The sequence below is a fragment of the Capra hircus genome, chromosome 7 (assembly GCF_001704415.2).
Source record: "Capra hircus breed San Clemente chromosome 7, ASM170441v1, whole genome shotgun sequence".
Classification (NCBI taxonomy): Eukaryota; Metazoa; Chordata; class Mammalia; order Artiodactyla; family Bovidae; genus Capra; species Capra hircus.
The window spans coordinates 39,056,679-39,078,839 of NC_030814.1; the positions used below are offsets into that span (position 1 = coordinate 39,056,679).

At 46.9% G+C, this 22,161-nt stretch overlaps 1 protein-coding gene across 1 annotated transcript in view; it reads right to left on the reverse strand.

Annotated features, from left to right (window-relative positions):
• ADRA1B (adrenoceptor alpha 1B) overlaps window positions 1–12,492 on the reverse strand; it is a 61,488-nt gene extending 48,996 nt beyond the window's left edge. The window contains exon 1 of the mRNA XM_013965499.2: window positions 10,987–12,492. Coding sequence (XP_013820953.2) covers window positions 10,987–11,935 — 949 coding nt within the window. The 5' untranslated portion in view covers window positions 11,936–12,492. The remainder of the gene's footprint in view (window positions 1–10,986) is intronic.

Below are 22,161 nucleotides of genomic sequence, written 5' to 3' on the forward strand. Positions count from 1 at the left end.
AAGCCCCAAATGCATCCCAGCTTCAGGGGAACAAGACACTGTGGGCAGATACCCCTGGAAAAAATTAAATGGGGCTCTGAAAGGAACAGTCCGCTTGCCTGTGTTAGGACATTTTGTTTCTGAATGTTTCAGTGTGAACTGTTCATTGGTGTGACTTTTATAGTGCACTTTGTGAGCTCACACCACAGGAGGGCACTTGAGTGCTCCGAGGGGGCTCACGTGTCCTGCCCCTGGGTGTGGTCACGAGTGTGTTGTTGACAGAATTCTAAGAACACAAGCCTGCCAGAGAGGATGGTACCCTGAGCTGACCTATACTCTGTTGTCCCAGGACAGGCGTGAAGGATGGTTGGAGATGCCCCACCCCTACTGCCATTCCAGCCTGCTAAGTCCCTAAGACATAGCTTGCTTTTCTTTTCCTCCCTCAGATATCGTTTTGGCCCACCTTATTTCTGTCTCCTCTATTCTGGAGACACTCATAATTCAGATAACACCATTTGCCTTGTGCTGAAATGGATGCGCTCATGAAGTCTTTACGGTCAGACAGCCATGGATTCAGATTCCAGCTCAGTGACTCACTTGTGCACAAATGGTAAACTCACTGATGAAGACAAACATTTACAACCAACTTTTGCATTAATCCGTTTCCCACAAAAACACACACATGAAGTTGTGTCTTTCCTCCTTAAGTTCATGCCCAGTTCGTTCTCTCATTATTAATCTTTCTCTGTTCTGCTGAGGCCTGGGTGCCGTACTCCTCCCACCCCCATCTAAGGTTTCTCAGGGAAATCAAGGCACCCTCGGCTGTTACTTTAAACACCATTACTCCTGGAGTTAAAATATCAAGGCACTTTTATCGTTCAAACTGAGACACTTTTGAGAATAAGAGAGGGTTACAGTAATCATCAAAGCCCTTGGTAACAGACATAAGTGGAGACTGGCCCAGGCAAAGTGGGATGTCTGGTCACCCCATTATGGAGCAATGCTATGTCACCCACAAACAGACTCAGTGTATCTTTAGAGTGTTAGCAGAGCTGCTGGGCACCTTCACTTTTTTAGGAGATGCTTGGGTTTGATCCCTGGGTTGGGAGGATCCTCTGGAGAAGGGAAAGGCTACCCACTCCAGTATTCTGGCCTGGAGAATTCCGAGGACTGTATAGTCCATGGGGTTGCAAAGAGTCGGACATGACTGAGAGAGTTTCACTTTCACTTTGATGTTAAAGAAATCAAAGTAGACTTCCTAGGAAAAATTAGAATCTTGGCTTTCTTCCCATTTATTTTAAGGCTCTGTGTGTGTGTGCCTGAGGCGACTTTAGACTTTACATTTGGAAGTGGGGGCAGCATTCACTTCTCAGTATCTCGGACCTTTCTAAAGGTCTTAATTGGGCCCTGATGTAGAGTCACCAGAATCGTGCCCTCCTCTCCCACTTCTGTGGTGATCAGCTCTGACCACAGCCCTCCCAGAGGTGAGAGGGAGGTGACAAGGGCTGAGAAGGTCAGGGAAAATGGGGACTGACTGGCAATAGACAGGTCTCCCAGAGGCAGTGGAATGGCAACCTTTCATAAAGAATTAAGATGTTGTCTAATTTTCAAGCTCATACCTTGTGTCCATGCTGGTCTTCACCTATCTAATCTTTCTTCATTGGCCCCATAAGCAGACCCATCAGATAGGTCATTGGCAGGTTCAAATAGTAGGTGAAGTCTGGTGCATACTGTACGAATCAGAGCTGCAGTTGCTGTTCTTATTGGGAGTCTAGCAAGTACATGTCTCTGGGCCTGAAGGACAGGAAGATGAGTGAAACCTGGACCCTTTCCTCCAGAGGTTTGCAGTCTGGTAACACTGCTGAAGATGTACCTGTCAGTCCTGATTCCCATGAACAAATGTGACAAGCACCACACACAAGGTATAAAGGCAACCATCACTGCCTGGGAAAGAGGTGGGGGCCAGGAAAAATTCCTAAGAGAGGTGTCCACAAAATCAGGGGTCTACAGGTGGGCAGGATATGGATATTCAAGGGTACAGGAAGAGCATTCCTGCCAGAGGGGACAGTATGAAGAAACACATAGGGGGAGGAAAATACAAAGTGTTCTTGGGGGAAACGACAAACGATTTGAGTCACAGCACTCACCTAGCACTTGTATTGGGCAAGATGGAAAGATGTGGTCCCTGCCTACAAGAAGTTCTCATGTAAGTCGCGAGGTTGCTAGAGAGAACATTGCTGCAGTGTTTGCGGTGGACCATGGGCACTTCCTTAACCTCAGGGCTCCTCTCTTCATGGGGCCCTCCAAAGCCCCAGGAAGGATCCCAGTGTGTCTCCTCCAGGTTGAACTATTTTGTAAAGTTCTCATGAGTAAGATCTATTACTTGCAACGTGTTAGGACCACTGTGTATTTCCACTCCGACTTCCCTCTGCTGTATTTCCCTTCATGCACATGTTAGTATAGGGGTCATGGACATTTTGGGGAACCAGCTAAGAGTTAAAGATTCACTTGGGTTCTTTTGAAAATACATATGCGGTGTGCAGTATTTTCTTTTTGTATGGCTAGGTTATCACTAGTCAGGATTACTGCAAAGTGGAAAACCAGCTTTTAGAAATACTCTCTTGCCCATGATGCCAGCCTTTGTGACTTCAAGAGGTAGGACCAGAGGCTGATTCAAGGTAGGAGAGAGTCCTATGGTGCATGTGGTCTCAACCACACCTATGTGGAACAGAGGTGAATCCAGCTCTGAAATGTATACAGCCAGAAATTAGGCTGTGAAAAGTGTTCTAGATTTTATGTGTTTAACCCAAAGCCCAAATTTGATAAAAGCCTTAAAGGGTATATGGCATCACTCATGTGTTGAGAAGCTGAAAAAAGTCTAAAGCACTCATAATAAAAGAGAAATTGTGACTTAGCTTGCTAGGGGAAAGACCCAATTATTTTTATATTCTTTATGTTCTCACCAGGATATGATGCCTCTTGGTGGCTGAATAATAGGCAGCTACTCGCCCTTCCTTTCCACTTTCTCAGAATAGACTCTGCTTTCCCTAGGGCCTCTTTGAGCTTCCAAAAATCAGGGCTTAGAGTCCCACACCTAGGATCCCCCTGATGATGAATCCTTTCAGTCTTATCTTGTTGCCTAGATGTGAATTCAGGTTCTGGCATTAATCAGCTGAGTGAAAAAAGTGAAAAAGTAAAAATGTTAGTCGTTCAGTCATGTCCGACTCTTGCGACCCCATGGGCTACAGCCCACCAGGCTCCTCTGTCCACGGGCTTCTCCAGGCAAGAATACTGGAGTGGGTAGCCATTTCCTTCTCCAGGGGACCTTCGCAACCCAGGGTTTGAACCCAAGTCTTCTGCATTGCAGACAGATTCATTACTGTCTGAGCCACCAGGGAAACCTCAATCAGCTGCGTAGCTTGAGGCAAATCACTCAATCTCTGAACTCCAGTTTCCTCATCTATAAAATTAAGGCAACAATAGTATCCACTCGGTAAGTCTCTGGAGAGGAGTGAATGAGAGAATGCACGGAAAGCACTCACTGCGGTGTAAGCCAGGCACACGGCAAGACCTAATAAATGGAGCTATTAGTATTATTATTAGCAGACATGGTTAGGGAGCACAGTGACTGCGGAAACATCCTGCAGATGTGGGAGAAAGCAATTTCCCAGTGTGGCCTGACGGCCATCTGTTATTTTTACGAGCCACGCACACTCAGGTAAAGGCATCGCCTGCATTACAGACCTTACGAGGGCCATCTGTGATGGCACTGCAGCTACACACACGCCTGCTGGCATTTCTGTGCTGTTTCATCCCAGCAGTAATGGGTGCTTCCACAACTGGCCCCCAAACTATCATATCTGACAATCATGACCCTACACACATCACCCTTCCCCATCCCCAACCCCTGCCCCAGGCCTCTGACTATTACAGCAAAGCTGAGGCTAATTTGTTTATCCATCACTGAGAGGATAAATCCTCCTCCTCCTTTCTTCCACAAATATTTTTCATGTCTAATCATCACGATGTCTTCCATGATTCTAAGACTTTAGGAAACTCATAGAGAAATTTCAAAAAAATTTTGGTGGGGACAAACATAGGGTTACCAACTTTTTATCTTGTTAAGTAAACACTGCATACACACACACACACACACACACACACACACAGTGACTATCATCATCACTCATTACCATCATTCCATTAAAGAAATGTTACTTCAGTTTCCCAAAATAGGACATAGTCTTTAGAATAAAAGAACAGTCATTTATATTGAGTACATTTGGAAAAACACAGAATTTTCCTAACTTTTTTTTTCTCATTTTTGTTATGAGCCAGTACAAATTTTATCACTCATGGGCACTAGACCTCAGATAAATGTCTGGAAGTACTGTAGCAATAGCAAGAATAATATAACAAATGTTTACTGAGTGCCAAATATGGAGTCCGATAGACTCCATTTGCTAGCTGTGTGACCTTGGGAGATTTTATGAACCTCTCTGAACTCTAGACACAGGGTGATGATACTGGCTCTGCAGAGGGGCTGAGAGAATTATAAGCTGTACAGAATATTCAGTGTTGAGCAGTGTACCCGCTACACTGGAGACCTGCTTCCACAGTGCTCACTCAACTCGCCTTCTCCACGGAGGCTCTAGCTTGAAGAATTCACTTTCCCTTCAATCTTCTGCCATATGGACTGGCCTGAAGGACTGGGCAGGATTGAGGATGCTTCTGGCTACACTGGGCGAAGTTCAACCAAACGCTCTTGGCTCCCCATGGAGTGTTCATTCCAGGTACCAGGCATCGGGGGGACGGGTGCTATGCTGGTGACATAATAGCCTGTGGGAACTGGTTAAAAGTTGAGACTCATGGTCCCATATGAGAGAGTCTGATACAAAGGGTCTGTAAGGGGAATTCCAACAATCTATGCATTTGAAAGCAGTTCCCTGCCAGATGTTTCTACTGAGCATGTGGGTTTGCTGATGGGTTCTGACTTTTGCGTTGGGACATTTTGTCTACTCAACTCATAAGTGTTAATTGCTCAGTTGTGTCTGACTCTGGAACCTGATGGACTGTGGCCCGCCAGGCTCCTCTGTGCATGGAATTCTCCAGGCAAGAATACCGGAGTGGGTAGCCATTCCCTTCTCCAGGGGATCTTCCCAACCCAGGGGCTGAACCCTAGTCTCCTGCATTACAGACAGATTCTTTACTGTCTGGGCCACCAGGGAAGCCCCTACTCAACTCAGAAGAGTGTCTGGCATATCATGGTGTCTTGTGAGCCCTGATAAAAGGGGTCTGAGGAGAGCCTGGGAGGAATCTTGGTTGTGTTTCACCTAGTAACCTCAAGGATATTCCAGATATATCTCTTGCTCTCCTGTATCATAACCAATCCATCCCCAAGTCTCTGAACCATCTTCCTTCCACCTTCACTGCCACCAGCCTAGTCTAAATTGCCATTAGCTCTCACTGGGATTATGTTCCAACTGCTTCATCTCTGCTCTGTGCCCCATATGGCTGCTTGAGCCGTCTTTTAAACACATAATTCATACTGTATGCCTTGTTGGCTTCAAATCCTTCAGTAGTGGCTGGTGCAATTTATCATAAAACCTAAAATCCTTCATGTGGCTTAAAAGCCCTGGCGTGGCCTGGCCTCTGCCCACACCTCCAGCCTTGACTCGTACCTGTGGGCCCTCTATTCTCCAGGCTCTGTTAGTTCCTTGCCAGCTCCTGCCTCAGGACTTTCAGGTGTGCCCTTCCTTCTGACTGGAGCTCTCTTCTTCTCCCTGCTCTGTCACTGAATGAACTCTTCCAAACTGTTCAGGGTTCTGCTTAAATGCCACTCAGGAAGCCCTGTGATCCCTGGTGTATACGTCTAATAGCAGCACACCCCTTTTCTTAAAACCATTTATGTTTATTTGCATGTGGGTATTTTTCAGATTACCTGTGTTCCCCACTAGAACTAAATTCTATGAGAACATGGAATAGCTGCTTTGCTCACCACTGGATCTGTAGCACAATGCCCGGACCTAGTAGGCTTCCAATAAATATATAACTATTCAGTGAATGAATGAATGCATGATAAAGATGTGGAACCAGGTTTCCAGATGAAGGTCAAGATCCCACTTTTTTCTTCCTGGTTGGGATGACTAGATGCCCAGCGTAGGGAGACTCATATCCTACACAGTACAGGAGGTAAGAGAAGGCCTAGCCTTGAACTAGAATGTGGATGATCTCTAATATTTTATGAGTCAATCTTTTTAAGGGGTGAAAAGGGAATAGAAGGTTTTGTAACAGGATTTTGTAACAGAACTAGAATAATCAGCTTTTGACAAGGTGGCTCTGGGGTTCCTGGAGAACATTTGCTATGAGAGCAGGTTGGGACCAGAAAGCGAAAAGATCAGACATCACCTTTGTGCACTGGGCCAAGTAAGTACCTGTTCTGACAGACATGGATTCAAGTTTTGTCTCTATCATTTACTGGCTGTGCGAATTTGGGCAAGAAGTCTAACCACTCCGAGCTTCAGTATCTTCTGTCAAGAAGGAGCTCCCCTGTCAGGGCAGCTGAGAGGATTAGTGGGATAATGTCTGTAGAGGGTCTAGCAGAATGCCTGGTACATAGTATGTGCTCTATGATAATATGACCTCACTGGGCTATGAGCCTCCTGCAGGCAGGGACCATGTTTGCTTTGGCACAAGAACCCAGGGATTAGTACAGTGTCTAGTACATAGTAGGTGCTTTAGGAAGTCTTCATTAATGATTTCAGAGGTGGTTGAATATATTTTCTTTCAGTAAGATTTCCCTTTTCTAGGAAGCCTTGAATGCATATAAGTTGCTTCTCTGGTGTCTGACTCTGCAACCCCATGGACTGTAGCCTACCAGGCTCCTCCATCCATGGGATTCTCCAGGCAAGAAGTGGAATGGGTTGCCATGCCCTTCTCCAGGGGATCTTCCTGACCCAGGGATCAAACCCATGTCTCTTATGTTTCCTGCACTGGCAGTTGGTTTCTTTACCACTGGTTTCTTTGCCACCTGGGAAGCCCCTAGGAAGGGTTCCCTGTGTATAAAATTTCCCCTCACTCAAACCCAGTTACTTTCCTTGTGAGCAACTCAAATCTCTGTGTTTTGAAATCTCAGAACCAGAAATTTCTCGTGTTTGTCGGGGTGGCTCTGTTCTGAGTCATCCCTGGGACCCCCACCCTCCCTTATGCTCCTGTGGGAGGTGGAAATTTATCAGGCCTGATCTGAATGAGAGAACTGGAGAAACAAATCAATGGACAGAAGGATTCCGATTTGGTTCCAGTACTACAGAGAGCACAACTGTTTCTTTGAAATTGACCTTCATTTATTTGGAGGGAAAAGCAGTTAGTTCAATAATGGCTTCCTGGTGCCTTTCAGCATTTTAAAAGACGGAAGAAAGATTTGGAGCGAGGCAAGGTTCCAGTGTTTTCTAAACAACACACCAAGCTCAGCTACCAGTTGGCTGCCCAGCACTTCCTGCTACCCACCCCCACTCCCATCTTAAGCCCCTCCCCCACCCTCCCCAGTGCAATGCACATCCCTCAATAGCCCAGGCACTTCTTGAACCCTGACCACCCCAGGCGGGTGGGAGTTGGCCTTCATTATAATGCCAGGCAGCTGAAGACTGCTTGGACATCTTGCACATGGCCCATCAAGTAGAAATGCTGCTATATTATATTCCAATTATTTCCTGTCCCTCTGTGGCCTGATTCCAGGGGCTGAATAAAGGCGTTCTTGTTTGGTGGATCCATCCCTGCTCCTGAGTAAGTGAGAGCTGGTCCCTGGCCCAACCCTGTTGAAGCCACAGGGAAAGGGTGGGGAGGAGATAGGGAGGGTGTTACAGGTGGGGAGGGCTGCACAGGAGATAGGAGGCCTGTCTCTGCAGGCAGCCCAACCATGCTCTCCAAAATAAAAACAAGGGAGGAAAGAAAACAAATGGAACCCCTAACCAGGACCCTGTAGGGGGCAAAGCTATTTCCTTCCCAGGAGGAATCCCAACCCTCCTCTCCCATGGAGAAGAAAAACACAGAGACAGAAATCTGGTGCCGCGCAGGCACCTGGCTGTCTATCACCACTGGAGGTTTACTCCTACCTGGACCTCTCTGTTTGCCAGCCGCTGTCTCCCCCCAGATCTGCTTTCTCCTCTTCAGAGTGAAAAGCCTTTCATGGAAAATTTAGAATTTGGAATCTGCTTCAGATTCCAAAGGAATTATTGTTCTACATCATGTTACTTTTATTTGGGTGTTATCTGAACTCAGAGCAAGCAGAAGTCCATCTCTCCATTTTGCTCAGATGCTCTTTCTAAATTGGTAAGAACATGTTAATCAAATACCTTCTCTGTTTGAAACTCTTGAGTAACTTTTGAAGTCCATCAAAACTCAATGCCTGGAGTCCACATTCCTTACCCTCTAGGGGCTGGAGATCCTCGGGAGAAGCGTGTGGATGGAGTCTGCTCAGGGACGGCACATTGGGAGACAATGGCCGGCCAGAAAGTGTTCAAGTCAAGCAGAAGAGAAACAAGCTCTGATAAATCTCTAGGTGGCAAGAACACCTCACTTTCTGTGGCATGGAAGCCAAGGATCTGAGCTATTAGGAAGATAAGATCTCAGAAAGGGATGGACAGAAAGAGGGCAGAAGTTGAAAGAGTATAAAGGGAGAGAAAACTGAGGGTGGGCGTGAAGAGCGGAGTGCAGACAGCAGCCACATTGTCCTGCACCAGCATGTGGGTGGGCAAGTGCTAACCTGTGCAGTGTTTAAAAACCTCGGTGTCCAGGAGGCTGGCGGCTAAAGGGAACTGAGAGATCCCCTGGCTGGTGCTTCTCAAAGCCTGCTGGTGGGCTGGTTAAGCATGTGATTCCTGGGATTTACCGAATTAGCTTCTCTATGTGTTAGGCCTTAGAAGCTGAATTTTTATTAAGATCCACAAATGATTCTGATCTTTATTAAAGTTTGAGAGCCCTTGATTTAGTCCAGCCCTTGGTGTTCCCTGGAAGTGAGACCGGAAGCCCAGAAGGTAAAGCAACACACCTACGGTCACAGAGCTAATTGATGGCAAAGCTCACGTACACACTCTATTGCTCCTGACCCTCAGAGCAGTGCTCTTTCCATTGGAACATGTTGGCAGCCTTTTCACTTGTTTCCCTTGCCCCTAAAGTGAAAGTCTGCAACTGTGATTCATTCCCGCATCTTGCTGGGACCTTGTCTTTCCTGAGGATGCTCTGGTCACAGCCTCTGTCAGTTGAGGATCAGGGGAAGAAGGAAGAAAGGATAAGATCTAGTCAATAGTTCCCTTCTGAGCCTTTAATAACAGGGATAGGATTATACCTATAATCGAGCATTTGCTGTGTACCAAACACTGTATTAAGTCCTTTCCATGCACTAGCGCAAACCCCATGGAACAAATAGTAATTAGCCCTACTTTACAGGTGAAGAAACTGAGGCTCACAGAGCAGTCATCATTTGCCCAAGGTCACATGGCTAATTAGTAGCCAAATCACCCCGTGTGACCATGACCTTTGTATGGTCCAGTGCAGTGTGAACTGTCATGCACTTTAACTGGACAGGCCCTGAGACCTCAGGAAAGAAAAGAATGCTGGGCAGTGGGATGTGACCGCTACTGTGTATAGAGCTACGAACCCTCTCAGCTCAATACAATGAAAATATTTCTGAAAGGCACTAGCTCAAAAGCTAGCCTTAGAAATTACAATATGAGAGTAGGTTAAACAGCTTTTTTTCTTTGTCATTGTTAAACGGAAACTCCTGACATCTGCTTGCCCTCTTTCTATTTGGCTCTTTCTTTTGGAAGCAGTGTGTCTTTAGGATTTTTGTGACTTGAGGGATTGGTTATGTTCGGTTCCAACTGAGCCCCTGGTGTGACTGCAGCATTAGTGGTCCATGGCACGTAGCAGCCGTGGCCTCTTCTGATATCATAGCACATGACTGCCATGATCACCTCCCTCCATTCATTTTCTGGAGCGTCCCCCAGGGACAGGAAAAGAAACTAAAGCAGATCACTGCCTCAGAGAAGGGACAAGTGTTTCCTGAGCTATGTGGACACGATGGCACAGAATCCTCTTCTAGGTTTACCTCCTAACCATACCTCGGCTTCATCCTTAGAGGAAGTCAGGTAGCGTTTTGAACAACTCACTTAGTAGGACTCCCCAGTCAAATGAAGATGGGCACATGCTTATAGGATAGGAAGGGCTCAGTTTCATACTAGCAGGATTTGGTGTATAGCAGCTGAAGGTGAGGGGCAGCTATAATTTAATTCTGGGCATTCCATCAATCACCAGAGTTTGGGACATTTTGGGATATTTTTGGATAACCCTCTGACCATCATCCTTCTCTTTCAAATCTCAAAGCTTTAGATTAAGGTTGGTTGGGGCTGTGAGGCATAAAATGCTCTTACTAACTCATAATGAAGGGAGTACATGGAGGTGAGAGGAAGTGGTAAGGGATGGGGGCAGAACGCAGCCTCTGCAAAGCTTTAGAGGACCGTGGGTCTCTGCAAAAACCCTGGACATGCTGAATGAAAACTGCCTTCCCATGTCCGAGCTGCCTCTCTGCTTCCCAAATGCCGTGTCTGCGGTAACTACAAACTATTTTGTATGCTGCATTAGTGACAGACACTGCCTTAGCCGACACATCATTACAACTGAAATAATGCTGGTATGATGTTCAAGTCCAGTGTCCTTTTTAATTATTAAACCAAGGCTGTTGAATGAGTCATTCCACATACCAGATTTTCCTCCCATGGTTCTATTTCGAGTAACTCGTAGCTCCCCTTAGCATGTTCTGCTAACACCTGAGTTGGTTCTTAGCCAGCTACCCATTCTGCAAAGCCTTTGCAGAACAAACAATATTCCCCAGCCTCCAAACACACACAAACTGCATAAAAAACCCAAAACCCATGAAAACTTTATAGTAAGCTCATCAGTAATCCCAAAAGCTGAGGATGCCCAGTTCCCCTCGGCCAGTCCCCAACTTACCAAGTGGTAGAGCGATGAAGAAGGGTAACCAACACAAGATGAACATGCCGACCACAATGCCCAAGGTCTTGGCTGCTTTCTTTTCCCGGGAGAACTTAAAAAGTTTGACAGCTATGGAACTCCTGGGGTTATGGCCCTTGGCCTTGGTACTGCTGAGGGTATCCTCGTGAAAGTTCTTGGAGTGGATCCTCAAGGTCAGCTCCTTGGAGTTGGACATCTCCTTCATGACTCCAGCCTCCAGGTTCTTGGTGGTCCTCTTGGCAACGATGTATACGCGGCAGTACATGACCAGAATGACCGCCAGAGGGATGTAGAAGGAGCCCAGGGAGGAGAAGAGGGCGTAGAAGGGTTCTTCAGTGACCCCACATTCCCTGTCATCATTGGGTGCCGGCTCCTTCCACCCAAGAAGAGGCCCAATGGAGATGACTGTGGACAAGACCCAGACGCCAAGGAGCGCCAAGATGGCCTTCCTCCTGGTGACCAGAGATGGGTACTGCAGAGAGTAGCGCACCCCAATGTAGCGGTCGATGGAGATGGCGCACAGGCTCAGAATGGAGGCTGTGCAGCACAGGACGTCCACGGCGGCCCAGATGTCACAGAAGATCCGGCCCAGCACCCAGTAGCCAAGCACCTCCAGGGCAGCAGAGAAGGGCAGAACGGTGAAGCTTAGCAGCAGGTCGGCAATGGCCAGGTTGACGATGAAGTAGTTGGTGGGCGTCCGCAGGTGACGGTTGCAGGCCACAGACAAGATGACTAGGATGTTGCCCACGATGGCAAAGAGGATGAAGGCGCCCAGCACCAGGCCCACGGAGATGGCCCTGGTGATGTCCAGCTGAGGCAGTGTAGAGTTGGTCGAGGTCTGGTTGGGGCCAGTGAAGTTGGCATTTTTCAACTCTCCCCAGTGGGCAGGTGCTGATGTGTTGTGGCCGGTGTCCAGATCGGGATTCATTTTAGAGTCCGCCCTCCATAGCCAGCGGGGTGACAGGGCTCAGAAGGCTGCGGGGAAGGCTCTTCAGCTAGCTGCCCTGAAACTTTGCTTCCCCCGTGGTCTTCTTCCCAGAGGTGCCCTCCTGGCGAGAAGTCATCTCCCCCGGGCAGCCCAGCCCGGCAGCACGTCTCCTGCCTGCACCGAGCCGCTCGCTCGCCTGTCAGAGGGAGGAGGAGGAGGAGAGAAGGGACGAGGCGGCAGCTCCAAGTTTAATGGTCCACGTCAGGCGCGCCAGGCCGGGCTCGCGGGGAGCGGCGGGGAGGAGAGGGTGGCGGGGCAGGGGGCGCCCGGCTCTGCCCGGTCCGCGGCGGGTCTGCGGACAGCGGCGCCTCCGCCCAGCCAGCGCCGAGGAGGGTCTGCTTTCAATGAGCCGCCTCTGGGCTGACTGCACGGCGGTGACATCAGGCGGGGGAGCCCGGCGCCCTGACTCCGCGCGGCACTAGGGGGCAATGCGGGTCCAGCGAAGGCTCCCGCTGCCCCGACGCCGCCACCCAGGAGAGCTCCGAGGCCGGCTGCGCCCCCCGCCGCCCCCCGGGGGCAAGCCGGTAGGGTGTGCAGTGAGGGGGGCGGGGTAGGGCGACCTCAGCGTGGGGATTCCCCCTGCCCTCCATTCCTCCCCAACCCCCCACCCCGAGTGGCCCTCTGGAGTTCTTTTGCCTCCTGTTCACCGCGCAGTTTCAAAATGGGGGTAGGGGTGCTTGTTTTTAATGAGGGGGGTCTGGAGTGAGCTATGCAACTTGCGTGGAACCTAAAAGAGGCAGAATTCGATGGTTAAGCAGGTTAGAGGGCCTTGAGTCAGGTCTGAGACCAACCCCCATCCTCACCTCCCTGTGCAGCCTTTCTGGTGGAAAGCTTCTTGTCATTCATTCATTCGCTCACTCACTCATTCATTAAACAGGTTGTTAATCGGGCGTCCACTGTCTGCCCTGGGTTCTCTTCTAGGTGCTGTGGGTATAGCAGCTGAACCAAGTAGATAAAGACCCCTCTGTCCTTGGGGAGCTTATATTCTAGTGGGAGGAGACCGACAAATAAGTCGGCAAATTCTGAGATGTGCCCTAGGTGGACAGGTGTAACAGAAAATAAAGCAAGGTTGGGGAAATGGAATGGTTTGGGGGCACATTTGAAATTTTATCTGGGTGCTCAGGATTTTACTGAAGTGATGTTTGAGTCACGACCTGAAAGAAATGGCAACAAACTGTAGGCTATCTGGGGGTGGCAGTGGGGGTGGGGGTAGGGCGGCGACTTGGAGAATCCATATTATTTGTTGATTTTTTCCCCCCTTTCTGCCTGATATCCATGTTGGACACTCAGCTATAGGGACACACTCTCCAAGGTGGATGAATGATACCTAGGAGAGGAGGTGTGGCTAAGGATGCTGAGGGAGAGCCTCATGTTAGTTAACATTTATCCATATGTCCCAGTCCCAGACAGCGTGCTAAGTACTTTTCCTATTTTCTCACAACACTAGGAAAGATAGACTGTTCTCATAACCATTTCGTTCTGCAGATGGGATGCTAAGGTGCAGCAAAATTGAACTCTTTGCCTATGTTCACACGGCCATCAAGCAGAGAATTTGGGAGCTGAACTCAAACGCACGTCTACCCGAAGTTGAGCCCGTAGCTGCTATGTCACGCTTTTCCTCCAGAAGAAAGAAGAGGGTGAATCCCAACCCCAGCTTTATTGAGATATAATTGACATATAACATTATGTAAGTTGATTTGAGACTCTTATAAATTGAAAAATGATTACTATCATACTGTTAGCTAATACCTCCAACATATCACATAATTACCATTTCTTTTTTTGCAGTGAGACATTAAAAATCTGCTCTCTTAGCAACTTTCAGTATATAATATAGTATTACTACAATCACCATACTGTACATTAGATCCTCAGAACTTATTCATCTTGTAACTGGAAGTTTGTATATTTTGACCAACATCTCCCCACCCGGTCCTTCTCTGCCAACCCATGGTAACCACTACTTAACTCTGTTTCTATGAGTTTTTTTAAAAGGTTCATATATAAGTGATATCATGAATCACTGATATCATGTAGTATCTGCCTTTCTCTGTGTGAGTTATTTCACTTAGCACAATGCCCTCAAGTTTTATCCACGTTGTTGTAAATGGTGGGATTTCTTTCTTTATCTTGGCTGAATAATACTCCATTGTGTATGTATATCAATCTTCTTAATCCATCCATCAGTTGATGGATGCTTATTTCCAAGTGTTGGCTCTTGTGAATAATGCTGCATTGAACATGGGGGTACAGATATCTCTTTGAGATCCTGTCTTCATTTGCTTTGGATATATACCCAGAAGCAGGATTGCTGGGTGATATAGTAGCTCTATTTTCAATTCTTTGAGGAACCTCCTTATTGTTTTCTATAGTAACTGTACCAATTTACATTTGAGATAAATGTTAATTGATTGTTATAGATGGAGCTATCTTCGAAATAGTCAATTTTGGGATCCGAGCCACTAGTGGCAGGAAGAAACTTACATTTATTGAGTTTCCACTGATAGTCAAGCATTTACTCAATTTCTTTTATTCTTCACAACAACCTTTAAGAGAAACATACCACGCTCCCCTGAAAGTTGAGAAAACCATGATTCAGAGAAGGTTAGTGGATTCCTGAGGTTGTATGGCTAGCAGACATGCAGCAGAGCAATGGGCAGTGATAGGCAGAGGTTGAGAAGTAAAGCCTATGCTTTCCTTTATTCTCATCCAGAATCCTGCATCTTCCTACTTCCTGCCCTTGATAATCAGTATAGCCTGGTGTTCAGGGATGGGGAACCGGGAAACCACTCAAGATGATTTACACTTCAGTTCTTCATCCTAGAGGTGGGTCCCTAACCTCTTCTGGGGAATATTGTACACCTATCTAAGGATTTACTCTTCTCCCACCAAAATTTACGGACTCTCAAATGCATAAAATATAAAATTTCAAGGAGTTCCCTAAGATTAAGGAATCTGTGGTTGAGAGAACCCTGAAAACACTTTTTCTATTTCAATTAAACTGGCTTAAATTGTATTTGAAGATTTTAAAATAAGAGATTCACAGGTTTATAGTTATTCAGGTCTTCCAGAGCTGGCAGAACCCTCACGTGCCCATTTTCTCATTTTGGAGGTAGTCCAGGAGGTAGAGGAAGTTGGTGAACTCCCGTAACTACTCAGGTGCAGAGCTGGTTCTCAAACTCCATTTCCCTGGCCCACAGAGCAGAGGGAAGCCACACATGGCAGCTACTCATGACTTACACAGTGAGATGTGAGATGGGGACAACTCAGGCAGGCCTCTGTCAGGGGTCCTTGTGAAGAGAAGAGACTGTCCTTTGTCTTGGGTGGCTCATGTACTAATCTGTCTGGAGATAGGGCCTGAGCTAGACGGTCTTTTGAGGTTTTCTAGTTTCCAGTGGTCAGCTTCCTTTGCTGGATAAAGTGGCCTCTTACAGCAACCTTGCTGCCCCCTTCTCCCATGCATCATCCATAGTGGGGTGGGAGCGGGGTCTCATACGCTCAGCTCCCATCATCTTCATGTATCTTCAAGTCTAGGATGATGGCACTTCTCTTGAACTGGTTTACTCCCAGGGCAGAGTGGGAGGAGGAAGAGAACGCCAGTAAGTCGGCAGAAAGCTGGCGATTAGCACAAAGTCAGGGATGTGGGAGGGAAAGAGTGGGGTGAATGAGGAGCAAGTTTGAAGTCCACATTTTGATTGTGGTGGCCCATTTCCCACTTCCCTGGGCATTAATTTTACCAGCTATTGAGCAGCCAGCAACACACACTGAATTTACAGAGACTGTGTCTACATAATCACAGTAACCAGTTGCAGTGTGAAAACTTGGCCTATCTGACATTTTTCTACAGTGGCAAAAGGCCAGGAAAAAAAAAAAAAAGAGCAAGTATGAGATACAGATTTGGTTTATACTTGTTACAAAAGAAGATAGTTTGTTACCTAATTGAGAATTTATGGCTTGATTTAGGTGTCCGGATGTGGATTTCAGACACGCTGTCATTTATCAGCATCTTTCACGAAAGCAAAACACACATCCCATCATAAGGCAAACAGGGATTAGCCTTAACAGGAGCCATGTACCTGGACTCCACTAAGCACCGTGTTCATGATCTGCTGTTCCTTTCCTCCCTTCACTGGAGACGCCTCTTAACCCCTCTGGCTGATATTTGACCCATGGAATTGACCATTTGTTTAGGTGTCACAAGGATATTTCATTTTCTTGGTACTCCCCGGGGCAATGCCAGGCACAGAGCTCTGACTCACTCAAGGCTCAGGGAAGAAGAACCTTTTCATTATCCATCTGATTACATTAGAAACCTCTGATGTTGCAAACTCCCATTTCTGTGGGCCCTCTAGGAGAAGATGCCACTGCGTTTGACCTGTGGGGAGACCAAGGCTGTGGGAAATTCAGAGATCTGCTTAGAGACCTGTGGGAAGAGACCTCTCCACTGTGGTCGTGCACTTTCACCTCTCTCCAGTTTTTGGTTCAGCCAGCCATACACAGGAGCACCTACTCTGTGTAAGGCATCATGCTAGGCACTGTGGGTGAATCAAGTTGAATCAAATCAAGCAAATAATAACCTAGAGTGAGCTAAGTGCCTTAGGAGATGATGATGATGGTAAAGCACCCTTCAGAGAGGACCTACTCTGTGGCAGGCACTGTTTTAGGTACTCTGTGTGCACTTACTCAAATCTTTACAACAATGCAAGGTGGGAAATATCTCCTTTTACATATGAGGATACTGAGGTTCAGAGAGGTCCTGTGACATGGCCAAACCCATTCAATGAATAAGCAGCATGAGTGTTCAAAGCATTATTGTCTGGCTCCGAAGCTTGCATCATTCTCTCTGCATCAGATTGAGATTAAAAAAAAAAAAAAAAAAAAGGAGCAGAAGGTTCTGCCCTGAAGGAAATTACGGTAGAAGATAGAATGTGATCAGGCTCCTGAGCGAGGCAGAGGTCAGGCAAGGGATGGCATGGCAGAGATGTCTGGGTGAAAAGGTTCTGTAGAGGAGCTCCTTGGGTCAGGCTTTCCTGCCTCCCAGCACAGCACTCAGTCTGCTGAAGATCTAAGAGCCAACTTGGTGACTAATCCTGCTTCCTTTATTTAGTAGCTGCTAATGTGACCTTGGGCAGGCTAGTAAAGTAACTAAGTCTGAACATTGCCACCAAACAGACCAGGGTTTATGTCCCAGGCCCATTAATTTATTAGTTGTGTGTCCTTGGGCAAGTCACTTAACCACTCTGAGCTGTGGTTTCCTCATTTGTGACATGAAGATCATAATAGTGCCTATCTCAGAGGACTGAAGTGGGGATTAAATGTGATACTGTGTCGAGCGCCTAGCACAGTGTAATAGTCTGTCAGCCAGGAGTTTTAGTGCTTACCACGTGCTAGAGTAGACACTGTGCCCCAAATGCTTTATGTACATTTTCTGGTTTAATTCTGATAATAATATTATAAATGCTGTTATTATTGACATTGTAGAGATGAGCAAACTCAGTCTCAGAGTGGTTGCCCAAGGCGACAGCTGGCAGGTGGCACAGCTGGAATACAGAGTACTCAGTAAATGAAACTTAAAATGAAAAAAGAATTGGAGGTGTGAGGTCCCTGCTTCATGAGGTACGCTAGGGTCTCTGGGGACCTGAAGGAGGATTTCTGTCCAGGCTGTGGTCCAGGAGGGAGAGGAGAAGCACCCTTTCTTCTGAGCAGGAGACACTGGCTGCTGTCGAGGCATCCTGTACCTCCAAAGTCAGCAGGTCAGAGGCTCCTGGGAGTGAGGGATTTCAGCTCCCTCGGGGAAAACTTGCTTTTCTCTCTGGTGATTATAGTTTGTCAATCTTTGGTGAGCAACGATTTCCCCAGCCCAAATATTCTAGTTGCACTACATCTCCTGGTAAGCGAGTGAGTGAGAGAGAGAGAGAGAGGGAGAGAGAGAGAGCGAGCGAGCTCAGAGCAGCCCTTTGCAGTAAGTTGGTGAAGATTAATTGCCAAGTCACCAGGGGCTAAAATCACATCACATGGTCCAGGAGAGCCCAGGAGCGCTGAACTGGCAGGGGCGGGGTGGGGTTTAAGGGGGTCAAAGCACAGAGTGTGAAAAGCCTATTGGGTCTGGAACCAAGAAAGTGTTCTTTCTTCCTTAAGGGGAGCGCATGCCGTTTTCTTGAGAGATTCTGGTTGTGCCATTATCATCCACGGGCTTTGCCCATCACTTTGTTCAGAAATCTGTGGTGGCCCTCACATTTCTCAAGAAATGGTCTTTGGGTTGCAGTCTGGTTTAAAAGCGGGCACACAGCTGTGTTTGCACCATGCTCTTCACAAGACAGATGTATTAACAGTTGTCCACATCAGGTGTCAATGGAGATTTTGCTGGAGCCAAAGCTCGTCTGAGCTGCTTTGTATTGCCACTGCCAGGATTTACTTTTTTTTTTCCCCTGAGCAATGGGTTTGCTTTCTTTCTTTTTTAATGTGGGTGTGTGTCTATATAATTTCATTTATTTATTTTTGGCTGTGCTGGGTCTTCGTTGCTGCAGGGGCTTTTGTCTAGTTGTGGCAAGCGAGAGCTACTCTCTAGGTGCAGTGTGCAGGCTTCTCATTGTGGTGGCTTCTCTTGTTGCAGAGCACAGGCCCTAGGAGGCGTGGGCTCAGTAGTTGCGGTTCCTGGGCTCTAGAGAACAGGCTTCATAGTTGCAGCACACAGGCTTAGCTGTTCCATGGCCTGTGGGATCTTCCCAGACCAGGGATCGAACTCGTGTTTCCTGCATTGGCAGGCGGATTCTTCACCACTGAACCACCAAGAATTCCCAGGATTTACTTTCTAACCACACTTGTTGACATTGTCAAACACGACAAAACAAAAGTTATGGGAACAACCTCTGTACAGCTGACTTTTCAAGGCATTCGTCCCTTTGGGCTCCACTGCTAGAATCAGGACCCAGACTTCTGAAATGTCAGACTCAGAAGGACCCTACGGATCATCTGGTCCAGGGTCAGCAAAGCATAATCCCATGGACCAAATCTAGCCTTGAACCTATTTTTGTACATAAAGTTTTATGGAACACAGCCATGCCTGTTCACTTGGATATGTCTCTGGGTGCTTTCACGGTACCATGACAGAGTTGTGGAGCTGTAACAGAGACAGGCTGTCTTGCAAAACCTAAAATATCTGCTCTCTGACCCATTACAGAAAATATCTGTGGCATACTTTGTAAATACTGTTGCATCAAATGTTTATTTAGTCTCACTCTCTTATTTTACATGCAGGGATACAAAGGTCCAGAAAAGGGGAGGGATTTACCTAGGGCAGAACCAGGGTCCATAGCCTGAAGGTTTGACTCCTCCCCCATGGCTTTTTATGCCACTGAGGTCATCAATTCCTGCAGCTTGGCATGGACTCAGAGTTTGAATCCTAGCTTTGGTTGACCAGATATGTGATCTTGGGCAAGCTACCTAAACTCTTTCAGCCTTCGTTTTTTTCATCTGAGACTTGAGAATAATGCTTTCTATTTCTTGAGATAATGCACAGCAACATAGGTGGTTGCAAGAACTAAGGGAACTATAGTCTGTAATGATTTAGCCTGGGACTTGGCTCATAAAAAACACTCATCCCAAAACAGCACTACTATTATATTGATGTCCTCTGTAATATCGAGCTTCCCAGTGGTGCTAGTAATAAAGAATTCTCCTGCCAGTGCAGGAGACGTAAGAAACACGGGCTCGATCCTTGGGTCAGGAAGATCTGCTAGAAGAGGGCACAGCAACTCACTCCAGTATTCTTGCCTGGAGAATCCCATGGGCAGAAGAGCCTGGCAGGCTGCAGTCCATAGGGTCCTACAGAGTTGGACATGAAGCCACTTAGCACGCCTGTAATTTTATATGCATTAATCTTATTCCTTGCCCTCACTCCAAATTTCAAAAGAAAAAGTGATATCCCTTCCCAGTTGTTCTTTATCTTTTTGGGTCTTAGACCTTATTGAGAATCTGCTGAAAGCAGTGGATACATTGCTTTACTCCACACTTCTTCTGAATCTCTAGTAGGGGTGCCTTCAGTGACAAATTCTTGGCAGGGCCCCTTGATCAGTTGATCGCCACCCTGTTGCTTCTTATTTTTGTTTGCTCCTGCTAACTTTATCTTGGTGTAACCTCTTCTACTCTTGAGCAACAGAACAAATTCAGTGGTTTACCATTCATTGTGGAGGAGAACTTGCATAGAATAAAGTAAATGGACGCTGGCCTTCTTTGTCCTCCTGGAGTTCACAGTGTAAGATGGATAAAGGAAATGTGCATCTGAGGATGTAGAGAGAATTGTGCCTGACATTGAACAGTAATGTGAGTTAAATAAGGAAACACATAAATACATGACATAGGTCTCGTGTTTCTCTGACTTCCTCGTCTTCCTCTTTGGGGTTCTTTGAACCAGACCATCAAACCTCTTTTGGGGGATTTTCACTTGTGGTGGCCACCAAGTTCAGAAAGGTCTGAAAGAAGTGGTGGGAAACCTTTTCCTTGGGGGCATCTAAAAATTGTATCTGGACAAAGTATTAGAGCCAAGCTTTGGAGTAGACAGACCGGGCCCCTAGGGAGCAAGGCAAGGAAGTGATGTCATAGAGTGATCTCTGCCTCCTCTGGCAGAGGTGACTGGGCAGGACCCAGGGATTGGGGTGGACACGTTTGGGAAATGTGTGTGAGATCACGTCAGGCCCCGTGGACATGGTGGAGGAGGGAGGCGTGTGAGAAAGAGGCAGTTGGCTTTGCCCATCTCGACCGAGTCCTGAGGAACTCTGGGACAGGAAATGCCCAGCGTTTCTCCACTGTTTACTGGACGCCAGACCCACAGATTTGGAAGGTTGCCTTGGGAGTCATGAAACGATGAAGGGAGAAGGAGGAGGAGCATTGGTTTTCTGCCTCTTGTGGGACTGCCCTGGTAAGTGCTCGGGGATAGGGTCTGTGGAAGATTTTGTAGAAACTTCTAGATAGGGGCTTCCCTGGTGGCTCAGACAGTAGTAAAGAATTCACCTGCAACGCGGGAGACCTGGGTTTGATCCCTGAGTTGTGAAGATCCCCTGGGGGATGGCATGGCAACCCACTCCAGTCTTCTTGCCTGGAGAATCCCCATGGACAGAGGAGCCTGGCAGGCTATAGTCCATAGGGTCGCAAAGAGTTGGACACGACTAAGCAACTGAGCACACAGCACGGAGCAGTTAGGGCATGGTGTGAATTACAAGTTCTTGGAAAAGCTTCCAAATGTCTCCCTAATTCTTTAGAGTACTATCCGTTTAGACATAAGCATTGCCCTCTTCCAATAGCCCTACGTTAATTAACTATGAGTATTGTTACGAATCAAGCCTGTGTCAGGCATCATCTTATTTAACCCTGCAAACAACACTTTTGTAGAAGACATTATTGGCTCCAATTCACAGGTGAGGAAACTGAGGATAAGAGTGATTTATTAACTTGCTCAATATTATTCAGAGATGGGATTAGAACAGATATGGTTTGACTCAAAGGCGGCACTTTTCACCTCTCAGATAACCTGAGTTTGACTGTAGGCTGACCTCACAGATAAAGTGACAGGAATTTCTGGGTATCTCAGCAAGTCAGAGACCTTGGTCAGAGAGACAGAATTTGTTCTGGTCTGTGTGCTACCACACAGTGTGGGCCCTTCTCTGGGTGAGATCTGAGGACTGCATCTTTCCTGCTAACCCCTCCCTGGGAACCTCAAGTGAGGGCAAGAGCTTGTATCAGGCTTGAGCCTTACTTCTTCCAAGAAGAAGTGTAGGGGACCTGATTTAAAAATTGCCTTTAAGGACTGCAAAAGTTATTGATTTTGTGATGGAAATCAACTGTTGTTTATTTGGCTATCTCAGAGAGAGAGACAGAGAGAGCAGATATAGCCTCTTAAGACAGCATGAGAGATATCAGTTAGACCTAAGGAAGTAGCTTATTAAACATCAGATTAAATTCAAGTTGCTGCCATTTCCTAGCTTTGTCACGTTGGGACTTTGTTTAGTTAAGCTTCTGTTTATTTGTAAAATGTGGATTTTAATAATTCTTATGAGGATTAAATGAAACTTTGCCTGGTCCTAGAAAGCTCTCAGCTAGTTATTATCGATGTTTTGTTTATCTTAAAAACATACAACAGGATTCTCAGTATCTAGAACACGTAGGTACAG